We start from the raw sequence: 19,249 nt of genomic DNA, 5'->3' as shown, positions 1-19,249 counted from the left end.
AAGAAAAAGACCGAAAAATTGGGACTGTCCCTATAAAATCGGGACATCTGGTTACCCTAGCTGTCAGTGAGAGAGAGGGGGCAAGGGGAGCCCTTCATCCACACGCCCTCAGCGGAGCGCAGATGGGCTGTGTCGTGTTTGAGTGCACAGAGCGCCACAGCAGCCCCTTCATCCTGGGCATTGGGAGATCCGCCGCGCAGCGCCCTGTCCCGCGATCCCCCATCGCCCCCTGTCAAGGTTCAAACAACAGACAGCGGGGTGGGGAAGGTAACGAGCCAATGGGAAGAAAGCCGGATAAAAGAGGCAACCAATGAGCTGTGACGTTGGTGCGCGGAGGAGGGGCCCAATGGCAGGCTCCGAACGCGGACGTAGCGTACTAACGTTCCGGGATCGCGCTGTGGGGGCAGCACGGGCGCACGTGGGGAGAGCCCCCGATCTGGGCTCGCAGTGCGTCTGCCTGCCAGGGGGACTCGGAAGGCGGGCCGGTCCGGCCCGGCGGGACGCTCCCTTCCCCCGCCATGGCCCTGCTGCCCCGCAGCGCGCGGGACTTTGGCTCGGCCCAGTACTGGGAGCGCTTCTTCCAGCAGCGCGGGCCGCGCGCCTTCGAGTGGTACGGCGGCTACCTGGAGCTGTGCGCGGCACTGCACAAGTACGTGCGTCCCCGCGACAAGGTGAGCGCGGGGTGGCCTGGGGCTCCTCCGTTGGGTGGGGCCCGAGACCCGGGCCGAAGGGTAGAGCGCGTCCGCGGCTCCCCCGATTCCCGTAGGGCACGGGGCATAGGCCCCCCAGGTAGGGTCAGTAGCAGCCCAGGGAAGAGGGGGCGGGTGAAACCACTGCCAGACGGGAGCACCGCTGGATCGCACCCAGAGAGTAGGTGTCACGGGCTCGCTCGGAGGGTGCATCTGAGGGGTCCTGCCAGGGTCGGTCCTGGGTCCCGTGCCAATGTTTTTATTAGCCGCTTGGGTAACGCAGGGGAGGGCCTGGTTGTAACGTTGGTGTCTGGCGCCAGGTAAACGGGGGTAGGAGCACGGGGCAGGCCAGGATTAGAATTCAGAACAACCTGAGTTCAACAGGATGGAAGTCAATAAAACACGTTTAAAGTGCTGCACTTTGGAAGGAAAAATCAAATGCACAGCTACAAAAAGGGAAATAACCAGCTGGGCAGTGCAGCTGCTGGAAATGATCTGGGGTTGTAGTGGAATCGCAAATTGGGTCTGATGTAAGACACAGGATGTAATTGTCACACTCTGCTTGGCGTTGGTGAGGCATCAGCTGGAGTACTGTGTCCAATTCTGGGTGCCACCCTTTAAGAAAGATGTGGACAAACTCGAGAAAGTCCAGAGGAGAGCAACAAAAATGATAAAAGTTTTGAAAACTTGACCTATGAAGAAAGTTTGTTTTAAAAATGGGCATGTTCAGTCTTGAGAAAAGAAGGGGGGGGGGGTCAGAAATCTTTACCATATTTGAGGACTATTATCAGGCTGTTATAAAGGAGACAGGGATCAATTGTTTTCCATGTCCAGTGAAGGAAGGACAACAAGTAATGGGCTTAATTTATAGCAAGAGAGGTTTAGGTTAGATATTAGGAAAGCTTTCTAACTTTAAGGGTAGTTAAGGTCTGGAATAGGCTTTCAAGGGAGGCAGTGGAATCCCCGTCATTGGAGGTTTCTAAGAACAGGTTGCACAAACACCTGTCGGAGTGTCTAGGTTTACTTGGTCCTGCCTCAGTGCAGGGGGCTGGGCTTAATAACTTCTCAAAGTCCTTTCCAGCCCTACATTTCTATGAGTCTGATTCTCTTAGGGCAGGCCCCATATGGACGTGTGAAGAGGTATAGGCAGGACCGGGGCTGGGCTGATCTCCTAGGTGCTGAATACAGAAGATTTCTTTGATCCACATCCCAGTGTCACAATCGGGTGGCTCAAAGCCTAAAACATATGCAAGATCCATCCCAGAACAGGACACTCCCAAATGCTACTTGCTTGGGTGGATGTGGATCTACGACGGCGGTGGGCAAACTACGGCCCATGGGACTGTTCTCCCCGGCCCCTGAGCTCCTGGCCCGGGGCGCTAGCCCCCGACCCCTTCCCTGCTGTTCCCTCTCCCCCACAGCCTCAGCTCACTGCGCCACTGGCGCAATGCTCGGGGCGGCGACCTCCTGGGGCAGCGCAGCTGCAGAGCCCGGCCTGACCCGGTGCTCTGTGCTGCGCGGTGCCGGCTGGCTCCAGCCGGGTGGCGTGGCTGCCTGTCATGGTGCAGCCGCGCCGTCAGCCACCGGTGCTCCAGGCAGCACGGTAAGGGGGCAGGGAGGGGGGGTTGGATAGAGGGCAAGGGAGGCCAGGGGTGTGGATAGGGGTCAGGGGGGTCAGAGGGCGGGGAACAGGGCAGTTGAATGGGGGCAGGGGGTCTGGAGGTCTTCAGGGAGAAGGGGTGGTTGGATGGGGTCCCGGGGGAGGCAGTCAGGAAGGAGAGGGGATGTTGGATGGGGCAGTGGGGGGGTCAGTTAGGGGTGGGGGGGTCCGGGGGCTGTCAGGGGACAGGGAGCAGGGGGTGTGTGGATGGGGCAGGGGTCCCGGGGGGCCGTCAGGGAACGGGGGGGTTGGATGGGGCAGGAGTCCCGGGGGGCCATCAGGGGCAAGAAGTGGGGGAATGGGGTTGGATAGGGGGTGGGGGCTGGGCCACGCCTGCCTGTTTGGGGAGGCACAGCCTCCCCTAACCGGCCCTCCATACAATTTCTGAAACTGGATGCATCCCTCGGGCCAAAAAGTTTGCCCGCCCCTGATCTATGAGTACGGAGGCAGCTTGGCAGCCAATCCCATGGATCCTCAGCTTATCCAGGCCAGTATCTCCCCATAAGTTGTTTGTTTTGCCTAACGCTGAGCTAATGGCCCAGCATGGTGTTAGGAGATGGTGACGAGTAGATAAAATCAAGATCATGACCACTTGTGGTCATAAATGATCCCATGGCACTTCTTAGAAGAGACGGGGTATGGCTCCCTTTATTCTGGCTAAAATCTAGCTCAGATAATCATATCCTGTCTCCCTGAATTCCATGTACAGTTCAGGTTACATCCACTCAAGTTCACTGGTTGTTGTGCACTAGTCATCAGATGGTGTCTTCCACCCCGGTGCAGCTATAGTGCAGTGGTGGGGAAGGGATTCCTGCGTTTGTGTGTTTAACAGGTACATGTCGAATGCCTCCTTTGCATGTGGTGAATCCCTCTGTAGTACATTTATTGCAAGATCCCCGAGTGTTGGTTAGTGAGCATTCATGGTGGATTTGTCTCCCAGAGAATCCATTGTTTGCTGATCTCCATGGTGTGTGTATGTATGTTTGGGATCGGTTGGGATAAACAGGACTGTGCTGTGTATCCACAGGGAAACTATTATCTCTTTAAATTTCTCAGGTTCTTGTAGTGGGTTGCGGCAACTCCGAACTGAGCGAGCAGATGTATGACGTGGGCTACCAGGACATTGTGAACGTAGACATCAGTGAGGTTGTGATAAATCAGATGAGGGAGCGGAATGCCCACAGGAGGCCGAAGATGAGCTACCTGCGGATGGACATGCTGCAGATGGATTTCCAGGACGCCCAGTTCCAGGTGGTATTGGACAAGGGCACCCTAGATGCTATCCTGGTTGATGAAGAGGAGGCCACCCTTGAAAGGGTGGACAGGATGTTTGCTGAGATTAGCCGGGTGCTGCAGGTTGGAGGCCGCTACCTGTGTATCTCCTTGGCCCAGGCCCATGTGGTGAAGAAGGCGGTGGGCTACTTCTCCCAGGAAGGCTGGATGGTGCGCGTTCACCAGGTCTCGGGCAGTGAGGACGGAGCGGCCAAGCAGCAGTTTGTTCTGCCCATTTTTGTCTATGTCATGACCAAGTTCAAGAAGATCCCAGGTTCGGTTCTTCAGATCCTTGAGATCTGCACTGAGGAGCAGGACAAGCCTGTGCGGGTGGAGAGTGCTGAGCAGCTGGTCGAGGCAGTAAAGGAGAGGCAGCTGTATGCTCTGCTGCGCAGCCAGCTGAATAAAAACCCCAGCACGAGCCACGTCTCCCTGGATCTGTGTGATGCAGATGCCGGGAAACCTCGGTACACTCTGCACGTGGTGGACAGCCCCTCAGTGAAAGCCTCCCGGAACAATCACTTCGCCATCTTCATCAGTGAGTTCAGCTCCTCCGAGAGGATATTTCTCTAGCTGAGATGTTCAATGGGATCAGGATTTCATCCCTATTTTGAAGTCCATGGAAAAACTCCCATTGACTTCAGCGGGGGTCACCATTTCAAGTTAAGCTCTTAAGCCTCTGGTTAGGTATAATAAGATAGGCCTGATTTTCATCGCTGCCGGACACCTAACAACTCCCATTCATTTCCATGGCAGTTGCTGGGTGTTCAGCACTAGAGATTGTTAGAGATTTTCCAACTGAACTTATTCTGCTGGCAAATGCCAAGTTGGTGGTATGAAATATTTCACCAAATCTATTACAGACTTGACGAAACTTTCATCAAAACACAGGCAGGTTTCTCTCTCTCTCTCCTCCCCCGCCCCCCAAAGTTCTGGGGATGAGCAGCATTTCTCCAGCTCCCAGAGCTGGGGGCCGGTAGGGAGGCTCAGTGATTCTCCAGCAGCTGGGCTGAGATTTCCCAAGTGAGGGCGGTCAGGAAGCCAGAAACATTTCGTTTCAGTTCTCCTGAAATGGAATTTTTCTTTAAATTTGTTCCCGTGAAAAGTTTTCACGTTTTTGACAGTTCATTCCAAAGTGGGATGAATTCTCTCCCCCCCTCCAAAAATTTTTGCAGAAAGTTTCCCGTTTTTTTTTTTTTTTCCCCCCAGCTTTGCTCAGCACTTCTGAAAATCAAGTCAGTTATCAAAGATGCCTTTCAAGGCTCCTGAGCCCCTAAATTTAGACACCCCAGTTTTGAAAATCAAAGCACATTAGCTTGCCATGGTATTGTGTGTAGACAGAGCCCAGTCACTGACCAAAAAAGCAGTGTGGTGCTGTGGCCTGATACGAAGCCTTAATCTGACATAGGGGACTGGTCATGAAGATGGGCGGTGGGACAGATCACATTTAACTGCCCCATTTTTCATCTCCAAAATGTGCCCATCGGTGTAATCTGAAGATGTACTGGTAAGCACCTGGACTTTATCGCATCAGTACTTGAGATAGTTGGATAGCCCCCTACATCAGCTCAGAGAGCAAATACACAATACAAGATACAGCTGTTAGCCAGTAGGATCTGATTCTGCCACCTTCCCAATGAGCTATTCCCAACCCCTATGAATAGCCACACTCATTTCATTGAGGCTACGTATGGAGAAAGATACCCAGTAGCTGAGAGTTCTGGTGGCAGAATCTGCCCTCTAGTAAATACACCTCTACCTCGATATAACGCTGTCCTCGGGAGCCAAAAAATCTTACCATGTTATAGGTGAAACCGCGTTATATCGAACTTGCTTTGATCCACCAGAGTGCGCGTTATATCCGAATTCGTGTTATATCAGGGTAGAGGTGTAGCAGATGCTGATAATGTCATATGTGTTTGTTACTGACTTTCTCTGATGCTCAGTCCTGTTGTTACTACCAGGTAAAAGTTAAATAGACAAATTCGCTCTGTTTTAATATCATAAATGCACTCATTGCAGTTAGACATGCATCCAACAAGGAAAGGCTATCGTATTTATAGTGTATACAAACTACCAGCTTCCTTAGGATCAGCAGGAGCTCTGAAGTAACTCCTTCCTTGAATTTGAGAGCACTCCACTATTTAAAAAAAAAACCCATTTGACTGAGATTTCAGTATATGAAATCAAAGCCTCCTTAACAGAATGCAGAAACCTCTCCTCTTCTTAGCCACACACAAAGCAGGTCACACTGGTTAGTGCATTTGTAGTATTTCTTCAGTTGCCTGCTTCCAACCTGTTACCAGTAGTGGAATTAATTTTTCACATTATTAAGGCAGATTTGTCTGCTAGACAATAACAATAATAGATGGCCTGTTTGATTTTCATCCAAGGAGGCAACGTAGTCCAGCGCACAGGGCTGAGCGTTGGGATTCCTGGAGTTTGTTCCCATCTCTGACTCACTGTGTGACCAGTTAACCACTCTGCATCTCAGCTGTCCCGTTCATAAATATGGGGCAGATACTTGCTCCACTTTCCAAGTGCTTTGGAATCTACAAATGGACGCGATCCAGAGGAGTGCTAAGTCGTCTTGTTTCATTAGCACAGACTCTAGATACACAGTCCTGCAATGCATTCAAGCCTTCGTGTTACGAATGCATTGGAGGAAGGGGCATCCAAAATGGCTTCAATCAAGGGGTGTATTGGCGAAGCTGCCATAGGGCTGCATCTGATTTGTCAGATCTGGAGAAGGTTGTTGTTGTTGTCTTCAGTATAACAGGAGCACGCTGTTGACCGGTTCCAGCTCGATCCAAGCAGCCCAGACGTACTGTGTTCTGGAGCTTATCTGTACTAGAGATGATGGCAGTTGCTTTGGCCGCTCCTGGCTAAAGGCTAAGATACCATTGGTAGCACTGTACTTCTAGCACCATCCGTTTCTGCCACCGTGGTCTCTGCTCTCCTGACTGCGACCCCTTTCTCCAGTACCGCAGGGCAGAGAGACCGAGTGGCTCTTTGGGACGGAGGCGGGTCGGAAGCAGCTGGCTGCCAGCGCAGGCTTCAGGCGGCTGATAACAGTGGCCCTGCACAGAGGTCAGCACTATGAAGGGATGGAAGGCATCCAGGCAGAGCTGTCGGGGAAGGTGATGGAGCTGGCGCCACCCGGCCTCCCGTCCCAGCAGCAGGTAAGCGCTGTTTCCAACAGCTGTGTTCAGGCATCTCCTTGGGCAGAGCTGCAAACCCAGCCTGCGCCCCACACATCCATAGCCAGGCTCTAGTTCCTACTTCAGGGCCTCCTGCTGCTCCCTGTTGCCATCCGTCTCTCTGTGCAGTCATGTTCTCCTTTCAGCTGGAAGTGGGCTTCAATTGCAAAATGTGATGTGGTTCCAGTCAAGGGAGGGGTTCAGCTCTGGGGCTTAATTCAGCCCAGTATCTAGCTGCTGTTTTATTCTCCTCCCTGCCCCAGGTCCAGTCACTTCATTTCTTTAGACTGTGATTTTTAGATGCCTTAATTTGAAGGCCTCAACTTCAGATACCCCAATGGGGCTTGATTTTTAGAGGTAGGGCATCTCAAGTTGGGCACCCAAAACCACTCGCCCTATTTGCAAATATTGGCCTGAATCTCTTCTACCTTCCTGTTTCTTTCTGCAGCTTTCTCCCCACCTCGCTGAGGATTGAACTATTCAGCAACTCGTAAAAAGTATTATTGCCGTGACTTGTTTCCTGCATCTCAGCTAATAACTAGATAACAGTGGTGAAAACACTGGCCAAACTACTATGCCACGCAAACCTGTCCACTCGTCACGCTCCCCTGATATCCTCAGCTTTCTACAGCAAATATCCTTCCAATTCCTAAGATGCATCTGGTTCAGCTTGTCTTCTTAAGAGGAGACGTAGAACGGTTTATTGTGCCTCTTTCACTATTAGCAGGTCAAACAGGGATCTGTCCTGGATCCAGTTCTATTCAGTGTCTTCATAAATGATTTGGATAATGGCATAGACAGTACACTGACAACATTTTTGGATGATACCAAAGGGGGATTTTTTGCAGGCGTTTTGGAGGACGGGATTAGAATTCAAAATGATCTTGACAAACTGGAGAAATGGTCTGAAATAAATAGGATGAAATTGAATAAGGACAAATGCAAAGTATTCCACTTGGAAGAAGAAATCAATTGCACAAATACAAAATGGGAAATGACTGCCTAGGAAGGAGTACTGCAGAAAGGGATCTGGGGGTTATAGTGGATCACAAACTCAATATGCGTCAACAATGTAACATTGTTGCAGATAAAGCGAACGTCATTTTTGGGATATGTTACTAGGAGTGTTGTAAGCAAGACACAAGAAGTAAGTCAAACAGGCCATCTACATATAGCAGACAAATCTGCCTTAATGTAAAAGATTAATTCTACCACTACTCAGCACTGAAAAGGCCTCAATTGGAGTGTTGTGTCCAGTTCTGGGCACCATACTTCAAGATAGATGTGGACAAATTGGAGAAAGTCCAGAGAAGAGCAACAATGATTAAAGGTCTAGAAAACATGACCTACGAGGGAAGATTGAAAAAATGGGCATGTTTAGTCTGGAGAAGAGAAGACTGAGGAGGGACATAATAGCCTTCAAGTATGTAAAAGGTTGTTATAAAGAGGAGGGTGATAAATTGTTCTCCTTATCCACTGAGGACAGGACAAGGAGCAATGGGCTTAAAATGCAGCAAGAGAGATTTAGGTTAGACATTAGGAAAGGCTTCCTAACTGTCAGGGTAGTTAAGCATTGAAATAAATTACCTACAGACTTACCTACAGAGGTTGTGAAATCTCCATCTTTGGAGGTTTTAAGAACAGGTTAGACTAACACTTGTCAGGGATGGTCTAGATCAGAGGTGGGCAAACTACCGCCCGCGGGCCCCATCCGCCCCCGGGACCCTCTTGCCTGGCCCCTGAGCTCCTGGCTCGTGAGCCCCCCCCCCCCCCCCCGCTGTACTCCTCTCCCGCAGCCTCAGCTCGCCGCAATGCTCTGGGCAGCGGGGCTCTTGCAGAGCCACGGCCTGACCCAGTGCTCTGTGCTGCATGGTGGCGTGGCTGGCTCCAGCTGGGCAGAATGGCTGCCTGTCCTGGCGCTCTGGGCAGCGCTGCTGTAGCACCGCCAGCCACCGGTGCTCCAGGCAGCACAGTAAGGGGGCAAGGAGCAGGGAGGGTTGGATAGAGGGCAAGGGAGTTCGGGGTGGTAGTCAGGGGGTGGATAGGGGGTGAGGTGGTCAGAGGGCGGGGAACAAGGGGGTTGAATGGGGGCAGGGGTCCCGGGGGAGCAATCAGGAATGAGAGGAGGGGTTGGATTGGGCAGCGGAGGGCAGTCAGGGGCAGGGGTTCTGGGGGCGTTCAGGGGACAGGGAGGGGTGGATGGGGCAGGGGTCCCGGGGGGACCATCAGGGAACAGGGGGGTTGGATGGGGCAGGAGTGCCCGGGGGGCCGTCAGGGGACGAGAAGCAGGGGAGGTCGGATAGGGGGCGGGGACCTGGCCACGCCTGGCTGTTTGGGGTGGCACAGCCTCCCCTAACTGGCCCTCCATAAAATTTCAGAAACTCGATGTAGCCCTCAGGCCAAAAAGTTTGCCCGCCTCTGGTCTAGATAATACTTAGTCCTGTCCCAGTGCAGGGCATTGGACTAGACGACCTATCGAGGTCCCTTTCAGTCCTAGATTTCTGTGACTCTGTGAAACTGTTCTGCTGGTCTCCTGTTAAAGGCAAAAGTACAGGAACCAGGCAAAACTGGATTCTATAATCTGTCTTCCTTTCAGATTTCAGTAGATGTGGGAAATCCGATTCAAATCCCCAGGGTTGGACCTGCCCCTGCAGATCTAGTTCCGGGCCTGGTTCTGAGGCATTTGAAATTGTTCATGAGGTTTCTGGCCAAGACGTTCGAATTCTCACGAGAACAACTGATTTCCTAAGAATCTTGCCAAATTGGACAACAATCTTAAAAGAGAAATTTGATTGATTTATTTTAGCATCACTGAAAATCAGACCAGATCCTTGCTTTGGCCTGAAAGCCAAGCTCTGAACCCATCAGAATCTGTATCCAAACAGCAGCCCCTTGGACCATCATGCTATATGGGGGCCTGTTGAGCCGGGATGCAGTGCTATTGCCTTGGTCTCCAATCAGCTTAGACAGGGATTTCAGGTGGGAGTTTGCACAATACCGAGTAGAACAACATACTGCCCTGTGTTCATGGCAGTCTTGTTCTGGTGCCGTTTTCCTATTGCAGTCTCTGGGCTGGTAGCTCTTCCTCTGGTTCTTTCTGTAAAGCTCCCTGGTGTCTCCTGTGTGAGTTAGTTTCCCCCATTGCTTTTCTTTCTCCCCAGGTGCCGTTTCTCTCTGTAGGGGGGGACATCGGGGTCCGTACCATTCAGCACCAGGACACCAGCGCCATGAGCGGGGAATACCTCATTGAGGACGTAAAAGGGGACAACATGTGCTATTTCCGGCGGCTCATCTTCCTCAGCAACAGGAATGTGGTGCAGTCGGAAGCCAGGCTGCTGTCCAGTGCAGCCCCTAGAGGTGTGTAAACTTGAGCCTAGAAATTTGGGAAAGATTCTCAGGGCTTGGGCAGCACAGTAAAGGGCTGGGAAGAGTTGCAGTATACCCAGGAGCCGTTGGATTGCTCTGGGCAGCAATAAGCAGGTTGGAAAGCAATGGGAGCACATCATGAGAATAAATGGAACAACCACATTGGGTGACATCTAGCTCATCCCAGGGGGCCACTGTGGAGAAGAGAGATTGGGGTGTATTGGTCAATCACAGGATGACTATGAGCCGTCACTGTGATGCAGCTGTGAAAAAGGCTAGTGCAGTCCTAGGATGCATCAGGCAAGGTATTTCTAGTAGAGACAGGGAAGTGTTAGTACCATTATACAAGGCACTGGTGAGACCTCATCTGGAATACTGTGTGCAGTTCTCATCTCCCATGTTCAAGAAACATTAATTCAAACTGGAACAGGTGCAGAGAAGGGCTGCTAGGATGATCAGAGGAAGGGAGAACCTACCTTACAAGAGGAGACTCAGAGTGTGGCTTGTTTAGCTTAACAAAATGAAGGCTATGGGGAGATAACTCTCCCTCCCTGGTGTTTAAGGGTTAGTGTTGGCACAAGAACAAATGGATATAAACTGGCCACCAATGAGTCTAGGCTTGAAATTAGGCAAAGATTTCTAACCATCTGAAGAGTGAAGTTCTGGAACAGCCTCCCAAGGGGATCAGTGAGGGCAAAAAGCCTAACTGGCTTCAAGACTGAGCTTGATATATTTATGGAGGGGATGGTATGATGAGGTTGCCTACAATGGCATGTGACCCATCTGCTATTAGTAAATTTCTCCAATGGCTGGAGAGGGACACTAGATGGGGAGGGTTCTGAGTTACCACAGAGAATTCTTTCCCAGGTGTCTGCCTGGTGAGTCTTGCTCACATGATCAGGGTCTAACTGATCGCCATATTTGGGGTCATGAAGGAATTTTCTCCTGGGTGACACTAGCAGTGACTGGGGGTTTTTCACCTTCCTCTGCAGTGTGGGGCATGGGTCACTTGCAGGTTTAAACTAGAGTAAATGTCAGATTCTCTGTAACTTAGTCTTTAAATCATGATTTGAGGATTTCAGTAACTCAGCCAGAGGTTAGGGGCCTGTTACAGGATTGGGTGGGCGAGGTTTGTGTCCTGCAATGTGCAGGAGGCCAACTAGGTGATCACAACAGTCCCTTCTGACCTTAAAGTCTATGAATATGTTCTCTAGCCTCTTGTCCTCTCTGATTTTAAAGGACTCCAATGATGGAGCTTCCACCACTTAGCTTTATGATTTATTGGTGGTGTCCATGGTGGGTTATGCACTTTCCAAAGCTCAGGAAGAACAGTACCTGCTCAGAGAAGCTGGTATCCTCAGGAGATTAGCCCACAGTCCAATCCTGCACCTTTTGCTGTGAGGAAACATTTTCTGGTGTTCATCCTATGTTTTCCTTTTCTTAATTCTTTCTCAATGCTCCTAGTGGTGCTTCTAAACCATTCTTCCACCACCACCACCACCTTCAGCTGAGCGAGGGCAGGCAGTCTTAACAACGACCTGATGTAGAGTCCCAATCTGAATATTACTGAGCTGTTAGATGTTTAGTGGGACTCAAGAGAGATGGATTGTCGTCTCAGGCCTGGTGCCATCTCACGGCTGCCAGGAGCAGCATTTTAATTCATTATGGGAAGGACAAAACAAAACCCCTAAGGACGAGGGGGAGTTGGACACACTGAGAATAAGGCCTGGTCTACACTGGGGGCAGGGAGGGGTCGATCTAAGTTACACAACTTCAGCTACGTGAATAACATAGCTGAAATCGATGTACTTAGATCTACTTACCGTGGTGTCTTCACTGCGGTAAGTCGACAGCTGACACTCTCCTGTTGACTTCGCCTGCACCTCTCACCCTGGTGGAGTGCCGGAGTTGACGGGAGAGTGCTTGGCAGTCGATTTATCACATCTAGTCTAGATGCGATAAATTGACCTCCCCCACTGGATCGATCGCTGCCCATCGATCCAGTGGGTAATGTAGTCAAGCCCTAAGAGAGTAAAACTGATAAACCCTGACATGACAGTACCTCTAGCCAGTCACAGCAGCCACAAGGTCCTGGTTGAATTGACATGAGACCACGCCCCATGTTTTCCTGTTGGCAGCCACCTTTGAAGTCTTAGCTGCCTGAGAACAAATGATCAGAAATAGTTTTTCCCAGGGACTTGTAAAGGGGACAGGTGATGGAGTCCGTGCTGCGGGGGAGGTGGGAGAGTCTGGAGATGACGTGTGTACAGACTGGAGGGGAACGAGGCTGGTATCAGAGGTCAGTGGGTGTGGGGCTCCAGTCGCCCAGGCAGGTGAATATGAAGGCGTGGGTGTCTGTTTGAAATGTTGGAAAGGGAGCAGCAAAAGGAGTTAGCCACAGCCAGAGGTAGGACTGCAGGCTTGGGGAAGGGGAGAGATCATCCAGCCCCTTTGAAAACCTAGCTACAGTCTGACCCTAAGATGAACCCCTAATGGATACAGCAGAATGAAACAAGCCCTTCTCCAAGCTTCTGCATAGCCACATGGGGACTTAGCGGCCCCTCTCCCCCAAGGATATGCCCTGCTGTCCCCAGCGCTTGTCAGGTGTGCCAGCCCCTCTGCATGTCTGCCTGGGCATCTGGCTAATGTGTCTCCTGTGTTCAGGCCAGAAGAAGCGGAAGAAGGACAAGAAGAAACAGGCATCTGGCTCCACCGAGGCCCCCCCAACATCAGCTTGCCAGACCATTGACAGGAGCTACCTCTGCTGTGAACACCATAAGGCCATGGTTGCGGGACTGGCTCTGCTGAGAAACCCTGAGCTCCTACCAGGTGCGAGGCCCATGAGCTAAGAGAAATGACACCCCCCCCCAACCCCCGCCATAGGAGAGGGCAAGTCCCTAGTACAAGTCTTCCCTGCACTTGTACCTGGTCTAGTCAACTCAGAGTCAGGGACAGCTAAGGGGAGGGGCGAGTGTCTCCATCAGTGACCGAATGGCAGGGCAGGCCCAGGGACTCCCCTCTGGCTGCTTCTGGTGCTAGTCCGTCCGTGTCCTCTCCCTATCCCAGAGGTAGGGGTGAGTCTCTGGTGCTGTCTGGACACGTTGTGGATAGTGCTGTAGCCTCCCCCAGCATGAAAGATGCTACAGAAATGGCACACGTTCGTTTTGGTATGGAGTGGCTGCGGAGGCTAGTGCTTAGAGCAGGAGCCTTGGACTCTGGACTCCTGGTTTCTGTTCTTGGCGCTGACACAGAGTGCTTGTGGGTTGATGTCTTTGCCCCAGCTCCCCTGTCTGTAAAGCAGCAAGGATGACGCCCATGTCCTGCCAGAAGGGAGGGGAAGCCCTGCTAGCTCAAGCTCACCAAGTGCTTTGAGATCCTCCCGTAGCAGGCCCTGGAGGAGCGCCAAGCACTATTGGTCAGAGAGGAGCTCCTTGGACTGGATTTCCAGTCTCGTGGATGGGTAACTGGGGGATGTTGGGTTGGTGAAGTGCTTCTGGCTGAGTGGGGGGACTGGGCGCTAGCCCTGGGGGTCTCCTGGTGCTCTGGGTTAGGGCGCTCACCGCCTGTCGCTACAGAGCCAGTTTAAAAGGCTGGCGAGGTCAGTAAGTGAAACAAGCAGTGTGGCTTCAGCATGTTCCTAGCAGGCATCGTGTATGTCCAAAGCCCAGCCAGCCGTAGCTGCTTGGTATTGCAAAGCCAGGGGAGTTTCAGGGCCTGGTAGGTTGCATTGTCTGAGCTGAGCAGAGGGTAGTGGCCTGGTGCCTACTGCTGTCTGCCTGGCTCTATTGCTCGCTCGCTATCCTGGGTGCTCCCTTGCGTTCCCATTCTGCAGCTGATGGCCTGGTAGCTGGTGGGCAGCCACAGCCTCCGCGAAAGGCTCCTGCTGTCTCAGGATACCAAGAGCTGAGCAAAAGCAGCTCTACCCCCAGCCAGTAAGGCAGCGACAGCAACGGGGACGCCAAGGTGCTGGACAGGAGTCCCTCGACTGCCCTGAACTTCCCTGACATGTACGTCCCTGTTATATGGGTAGCTTCTGTAGGAGCCGAGTTGCCGGTGGCTTGAATTTCCTTGGACAGTCGCCTGCAGTCGATCAGCTTTGTTCTCACCCTGAAACAGAGGGAAAAGGGGTGAGGGGCCTGGTTTCTGGACTCCACGGGGACCCCAGTGTGCAGCTGGAGGGCCAGATGTGGCCTGTATTAAAATGAAAACTTCCCTCTGAAAGCTTTCTAGCTAAATCCACTCAAGGAGGAGAGGGAGCAGGTAGGGAGGAGATGGGTCCAGAGCAGCAGAGAGCGAACTGAACCCAGCTGCAGGAGGGAAAGGGTTAAAGATGTGTTTGTTTTAGATAGTGCATGGATGAGGAGGAAGCAGCTTCCCTGCCCAAGCTCTACCCCAGCAGGGACCCCGTTGCCTAGCGAAGCCAGATGCAGTGGTGGGTGGAATGTGAGCATAGTGTTCTCCCACACTGGCCTGGAGGGGGCAGCATGGAGCACGGAGGGTTCAGGTTGCCGCGGCAGTTAATTTCCCAGCTTGCTTCCCGCTTGCAGGAGCCCAGCTCTCGGTGCTGGTGATCGGGCTGGGCGGGGGCAGCCTGCCTCTCTTCATCCACGACTATTTCTGCCAGTCCCGCGTCGAGGCGGTTGAAATCGACCCCTCCATGCTGGAGGTGGCTACCCGGTGGTTCGGCTTTTCCCAAGGCAACAGGATGAAGGTTCACATCTCGGACGGCCTGGACTACGTGGCCGAGCTGGCAGCAGCGGCGGGTAATGGGCAAGGGTCCCTGCAGACTGATGCATCCCTGAGGCCCCCCCATCCTGCCTCCGCACTCTTGAATGCTGTGAGAGGATGGTATCGGTTCCACGCCTGTAGCTGCTAGCCAGGGTCACCAAAGGGAGCGCTCAGCACTGCTCTGCGCTTCTCGACCCTGGACACTGAGTGCAGCAACCCCAACGCCCATCTTTCAAGCTCCTTGTGGTTGTTTAGCCTTGTACCTCACAGGGATGGGGCGAGGGGATGGGGAGACTTGCTGTTCCGGAGATCCCACTAAGGCAGTGCCCAATGGGGTGGTGGGAAGAGAGATCTGATGATGTTACCTCAGTGGACAACTCTGACTCATACCCATCCCTTTCTTGTTGATTCCCCTACTCCCCAACCAAGTGTGTCTTCTGGTGAGAGGTTCTCTTCCATTCTGAGCCACACCACCTCTCTCTCCTCTGCCCAGTCCCTCCATGCTAGCCCATCACTGCTTTACCATCAGCCATTTAATTTGTATGTAACACACACGTGAGCTGAGGTGCCATTAGCAAGTTGTGGAAGGATATCTGATTCTCTTCCACCTGCAGCCATTAGCATCATGAGCTATGATCTTTTCAGCTCTCCTAAGCTAAGCAGAGTCCTCCTTTGCTGGTAGGTGGATGGGAGACCTCCAAAGAGAACCCAAACGCTAGAGAAAGTGGTGGTGGTGCATCATTGGTTGCATTCTTTCCCCGGTCCCTACTGAATTAATGCCACAGCCTGGCGTTGGGGGGTCACTGTGCTGCAGGAGGGCTCATCTTTCTGGCAAGATGTCAAATGGGCGGTGTGACCACTTGTGGTCATTTAAAGATCTCCTAGCCTGGTGCCAAATTCCAGCCTGGCTGCCTGTAGTTCCAATGTGACAGTGTTCTTTGCTTCCTCTGTTAATTGTTGAGCGGCTGCCACACCCACTCCAGAGGTGGCTGCATTTCTGTGGAAGGGGAGAAGACTCCTGCAAGTGTCATTCATAAAGCCTTGGATGGAAGCTGCTGTGCAAATGGCAGAAGAATCTCTTTTAACCTTCCACCTTTTATCTCAGCCACTCGCCCAGTGACTATGGCAGTGAGCAGTGCTTGGCTCATCCCACGCTATTGCTGCCTTGCTCTTTGGACGCTAACTGGGCTGTTCTCCTTCCGCAGCACCAGCCCGGTACGATGCTGTCATGTTCGATGTAGACAGCAAGGATCCCACCCTGGGAATGAGCTGCCCGCCCCCAGCCTTTGTGGAAACGTCCTTCCTGCAGAAGGTTAGAACCATCCTGGCACCGGAAGGTATGGAAAGGCTGTCCGACAGCCTCGCGTGTGCGCAGATGCCGCGCTACGGCGCCTGCCTCCCAAACGGCTGTCTCCAGGTGTCAGCACCCTCTTAGAGTCTCTTCATGCTGGAAGAGAACAAGCATGACCCTAGTGGTGAAAGCTGGGCGCTGGGTGGCAGGATCTCTGGGTTCTGTGCCTGGTTCTGCCACTCAGTGGCAGAGCAGCCTCTGTGACTCGGCCCCACTCTGTAAAACAGAGCGAATAACGCCCATCTGACGGGAGGCTCAATAGCATAACGTTGATGAGGCAGATGCAGCTGCTCAATGGATGTACAGGGCGGTGTGGGTCAGATTGCAATGCCCTCCCCCAGGATGACTAGCACCTTGCTCCATGAGTGGGCCTGCTGATACCAGTGGGTCTGCTCATGGAGGAAGGGGCAATGAGGGATGGCAGGCTGGCCCTGTGTATGCTCAGTGATTCCCTGGCATTAGCGACAGCAACGGGACCCCTCTGCTAGACACTGGAATCGGCTGCTAACTAGCTGCAGGCCCATGGCTGCTCTGCAGGGGCCTCTTTGTTTGCGCTGTGTGCCAAGACTTTCACCCACTTGGCCTTCGGTGCTGGTGCTCTCAAGCTTTACCCAGACGAGGGCCATGGCGCCTTTTTGCTGTTAATTCAGGAGCTGCACCTAATGGGCATAAATGGAGCGGACTGCAAGCCTGGCCATGCTGCTGCTAGACCGTGGGTTCCAGCATGCTTGGCTGCTTGCCTCCAGTTGGAGCTCAGCCTGCTGGGATCTGTAGTCCCCCAGCAGCGCCTCTATTGGTGCGGAGGGTGGGGAGTAGGGTGGGGCAGGTTGCCTCTGACCACTCCAGTTCCAAACGTGCCTGTGCTTTCGGGTCTCTTTCCCCTTGCTCCAGGTGTTTTTGTGCTCAATCTGGTGTGCCGAGACTCCCTGCTCAAAGACTCAGTTCTGGCTTCCCTCAAGGAGGTCTTCCCTCTGCTGTACGCCCGGAGGATCGAGGGGGAGGTCAACGAAATCCTGTTCTGCCAGCCGCACCCTGAGGGGAAGCTGGCTGCCCCGGAGCTCCTGGAGACAGCTAGGACTCTGGAGAGGACTCTGAGGAGGCCCGGCCGAGCGTGGGATAGCTCCTACGTTCTGTCGGACATGCTGAAGGCAGTGGAGATCGTGTGAGGGGGATGTTCTGCCTCATCTGGGTTACCCGCCTGTGCTCTCGGTTTGGAGAGAGGAGCTGAATGCAGTTGTGCCGTCTGACTGTAGACACTGCAAGTGAAGAATGGTGCCCTCCACCGCCTCACATACGCGCTCCTCCTGGCTGCTAAGGCCGGCATGGTGCACCTTGAGCAGCCTGTCCTAGGGGAGGCGGGATCCTGGGAGGGAAAGCCTCCCTCTGGGGGAAAAAGGGAGGCTGCCAGCCATAGTGAAAGGACGGGGGTGACCCCTGCGCTCCCCAAAAGGGTCTCAAGGCAACGGCCAATGGTGTAAAGTTCTGTTCCTTCTCCGAGTGGCTGTGAGCCAGCTGATTAGGGGAGTGGGGCCTGGTCTAGCTCTACTCCTTCGGCTCCTTATTGCTGTGGAGGCCAGTCCCCTGTGCGCCAGCACCGGGTGTTTGCTGCGGGAGCCTCCCCCGCTCTCTGCTTTTAAAATAAAGGTCTTTTTCCTTGGCAGATGTAGAATTGGGGAAGCAGGGCCTTGGGTGTGGAGTGGAGGCGGAGGCCAGCATGAAGGGTGGGAGCGTGAGGGCCAAAGCTGGTAGGCTGGGGAAAAGGGAGGAAGTCCATCTTACACCAGAGGGCCGCCTGGGTTTGTGACTGACCCCAAATCCCACCCATCTCCTGTGTGTGTCCACCTGACTCACCCATATGCAGTCTTGTCACTAGCCCTGCCTGCCATTTGTACACTCTCACCCCAGCTCTCCCTTCAGGTGAATAGGTGGGATCTGAGGAAGAGCTAGGCCCAGCTCTGAGCTCCTCTGGCCTGCATGGCTCTTTCTCACTGAAGTTAGAGGGAGTCCCTGCTCTGTAAGGACATTAGAATTGGGTCCTAGGTGGATCTGTTTGTACTGCAGTGGCTGTAACCCCAAAGCATGTGGTGAACATCTGATGTGTTCTTTAAAAATGCTCTCAGCCAGCACCGGTATGTCCTCCTGTGTCTTCCTCAGACTGTCAAAAAGCTTACGTTCTTCCTGGATCAGTGTCATACTGCAGCTACCTCTGGGCTAGAGCACAGCTAGGTTGAACAGTCCATAGCAACCTTAATGGTGTGTTGTGTGATGAGACATGGAGAACACGGTGTGCTGAACTAGGATGGCCTGAATGTAAACACTTGCCTTGTCACATCAACCCACACTGGCTCTTCCTCCTAGGAACAGTGCTCAATGATGGTCATTTGTCTGAGCACTCAGGGCTTTGTCTTTGCATCTTTCCTAAAACTTGGCCCTTCTTCTAGCACAGGAGCTGGCTCAGTGCAGCTGCTGCAGGAGGGATGTCACTGCCTGAATTAGCACCATGCTTCCTGCTGCACCAGTGCTATGCCTGGGGGTGTATCCTATCCAGCTGTGAAACAGACCCAGCACTGCTGGCCCTGGGAGATCTGCCCAGGTCAAAGCCTATGGGGCTGGGGCTGCAGGCAGATGTGACTTGGGAGTGGAAATCGTGCCCCTGTAGTCCTGAGAAACAGACACAACAAAATTAATTTCCCTTAGTACTAAAGACAAAACTCAAATAGCACCAACCGGCCAGGCCCAGGGACCTGCAAGCCCTACCCCAGCATGCTGCACTGTTGGTCGGCTCTCTGGTCCACCTTAAGGCACCCCTCAGAAGGAGGTGGGTGATTGATGAAGGACCTCTAGGCTACAACTGCCACCTAGCCCCACATCAGCCTAGCACCCAGTCATTCCTCTGCAATTGCTGCCAGAGCCCATGGCACTCGTGCTCATTGTCTGTCAGCCCCTTCCTGCCAGCACCAATACTGCCTCCCCCTCAGGGGCT

At 53.0% G+C, this 19,249-nt stretch overlaps 1 protein-coding gene across 2 annotated transcripts; it reads left to right on the top strand.

Moving 5' to 3' along the window:
- Positions 1-355: 355 nt before the first annotated feature.
- EEF1AKNMT (eEF1A lysine and N-terminal methyltransferase) lies at positions 356-17,908 on the top strand. 2 transcript variants are annotated; one of them, XM_024201063.3, is made up of 8 exons: positions 356-671; positions 3,406-4,159; positions 6,604-6,803; positions 9,983-10,178; positions 12,852-13,016; positions 14,735-14,950; positions 16,121-16,227; positions 17,158-17,908. In XM_024201063.3, the coding sequence occupies exons 1-8, from the start codon at positions 519-521 to the stop codon at positions 17,359-17,361; spliced, it is 1,995 nt and encodes a 664-aa protein (XP_024056831.2). In that variant the 5' UTR covers positions 356-518; the 3' UTR covers positions 17,362-17,908. The 2 variants fall into 2 exon arrangements, with proteins under 2 accessions (XP_024056831.2, XP_024056829.2); XM_024201061.3 differs by having other exon boundaries at positions 16,121-16,252.
- Positions 17,909-19,249: the final 1,341 nt, after the last annotated feature.

The sequence above is a fragment of the Terrapene carolina genome, unplaced genomic scaffold (assembly GCF_002925995.2).
Source record: "Terrapene carolina triunguis isolate 2854851 unplaced genomic scaffold, T_m_triunguis-2.0 Scaffold212, whole genome shotgun sequence".
NCBI lineage: Eukaryota > Metazoa > Chordata > Testudines > Emydidae > Terrapene > Terrapene triunguis.
Note: the sequence above shows the minus strand (reverse complement) of the source record. Positions and strands in the feature narration are given on the sequence as shown.

Bases quoted from the DNA above. Each gene is read 5' to 3' on its own strand.
- EEF1AKNMT (XM_024201061.3), top strand. From the start codon at position 519: ATGGCCCTGCTGCCCCGCAGCGCGCGGGACTTTGGCTCGGCCCAGTAC. The intron at 10,179-12,851 runs GTGTGTAAACTT...TCCTGTGTTCAG, and splicing joins GTCCAGTGCAGCCCCTAGAG to GCCAGAAGAAGCGGAAGAAG. The intron at 16,253-17,157 runs GTATGGAAAGGC...CCCTTGCTCCAG, and splicing joins AACCATCCTGGCACCGGAAG to GTGTTTTTGTGCTCAATCTG.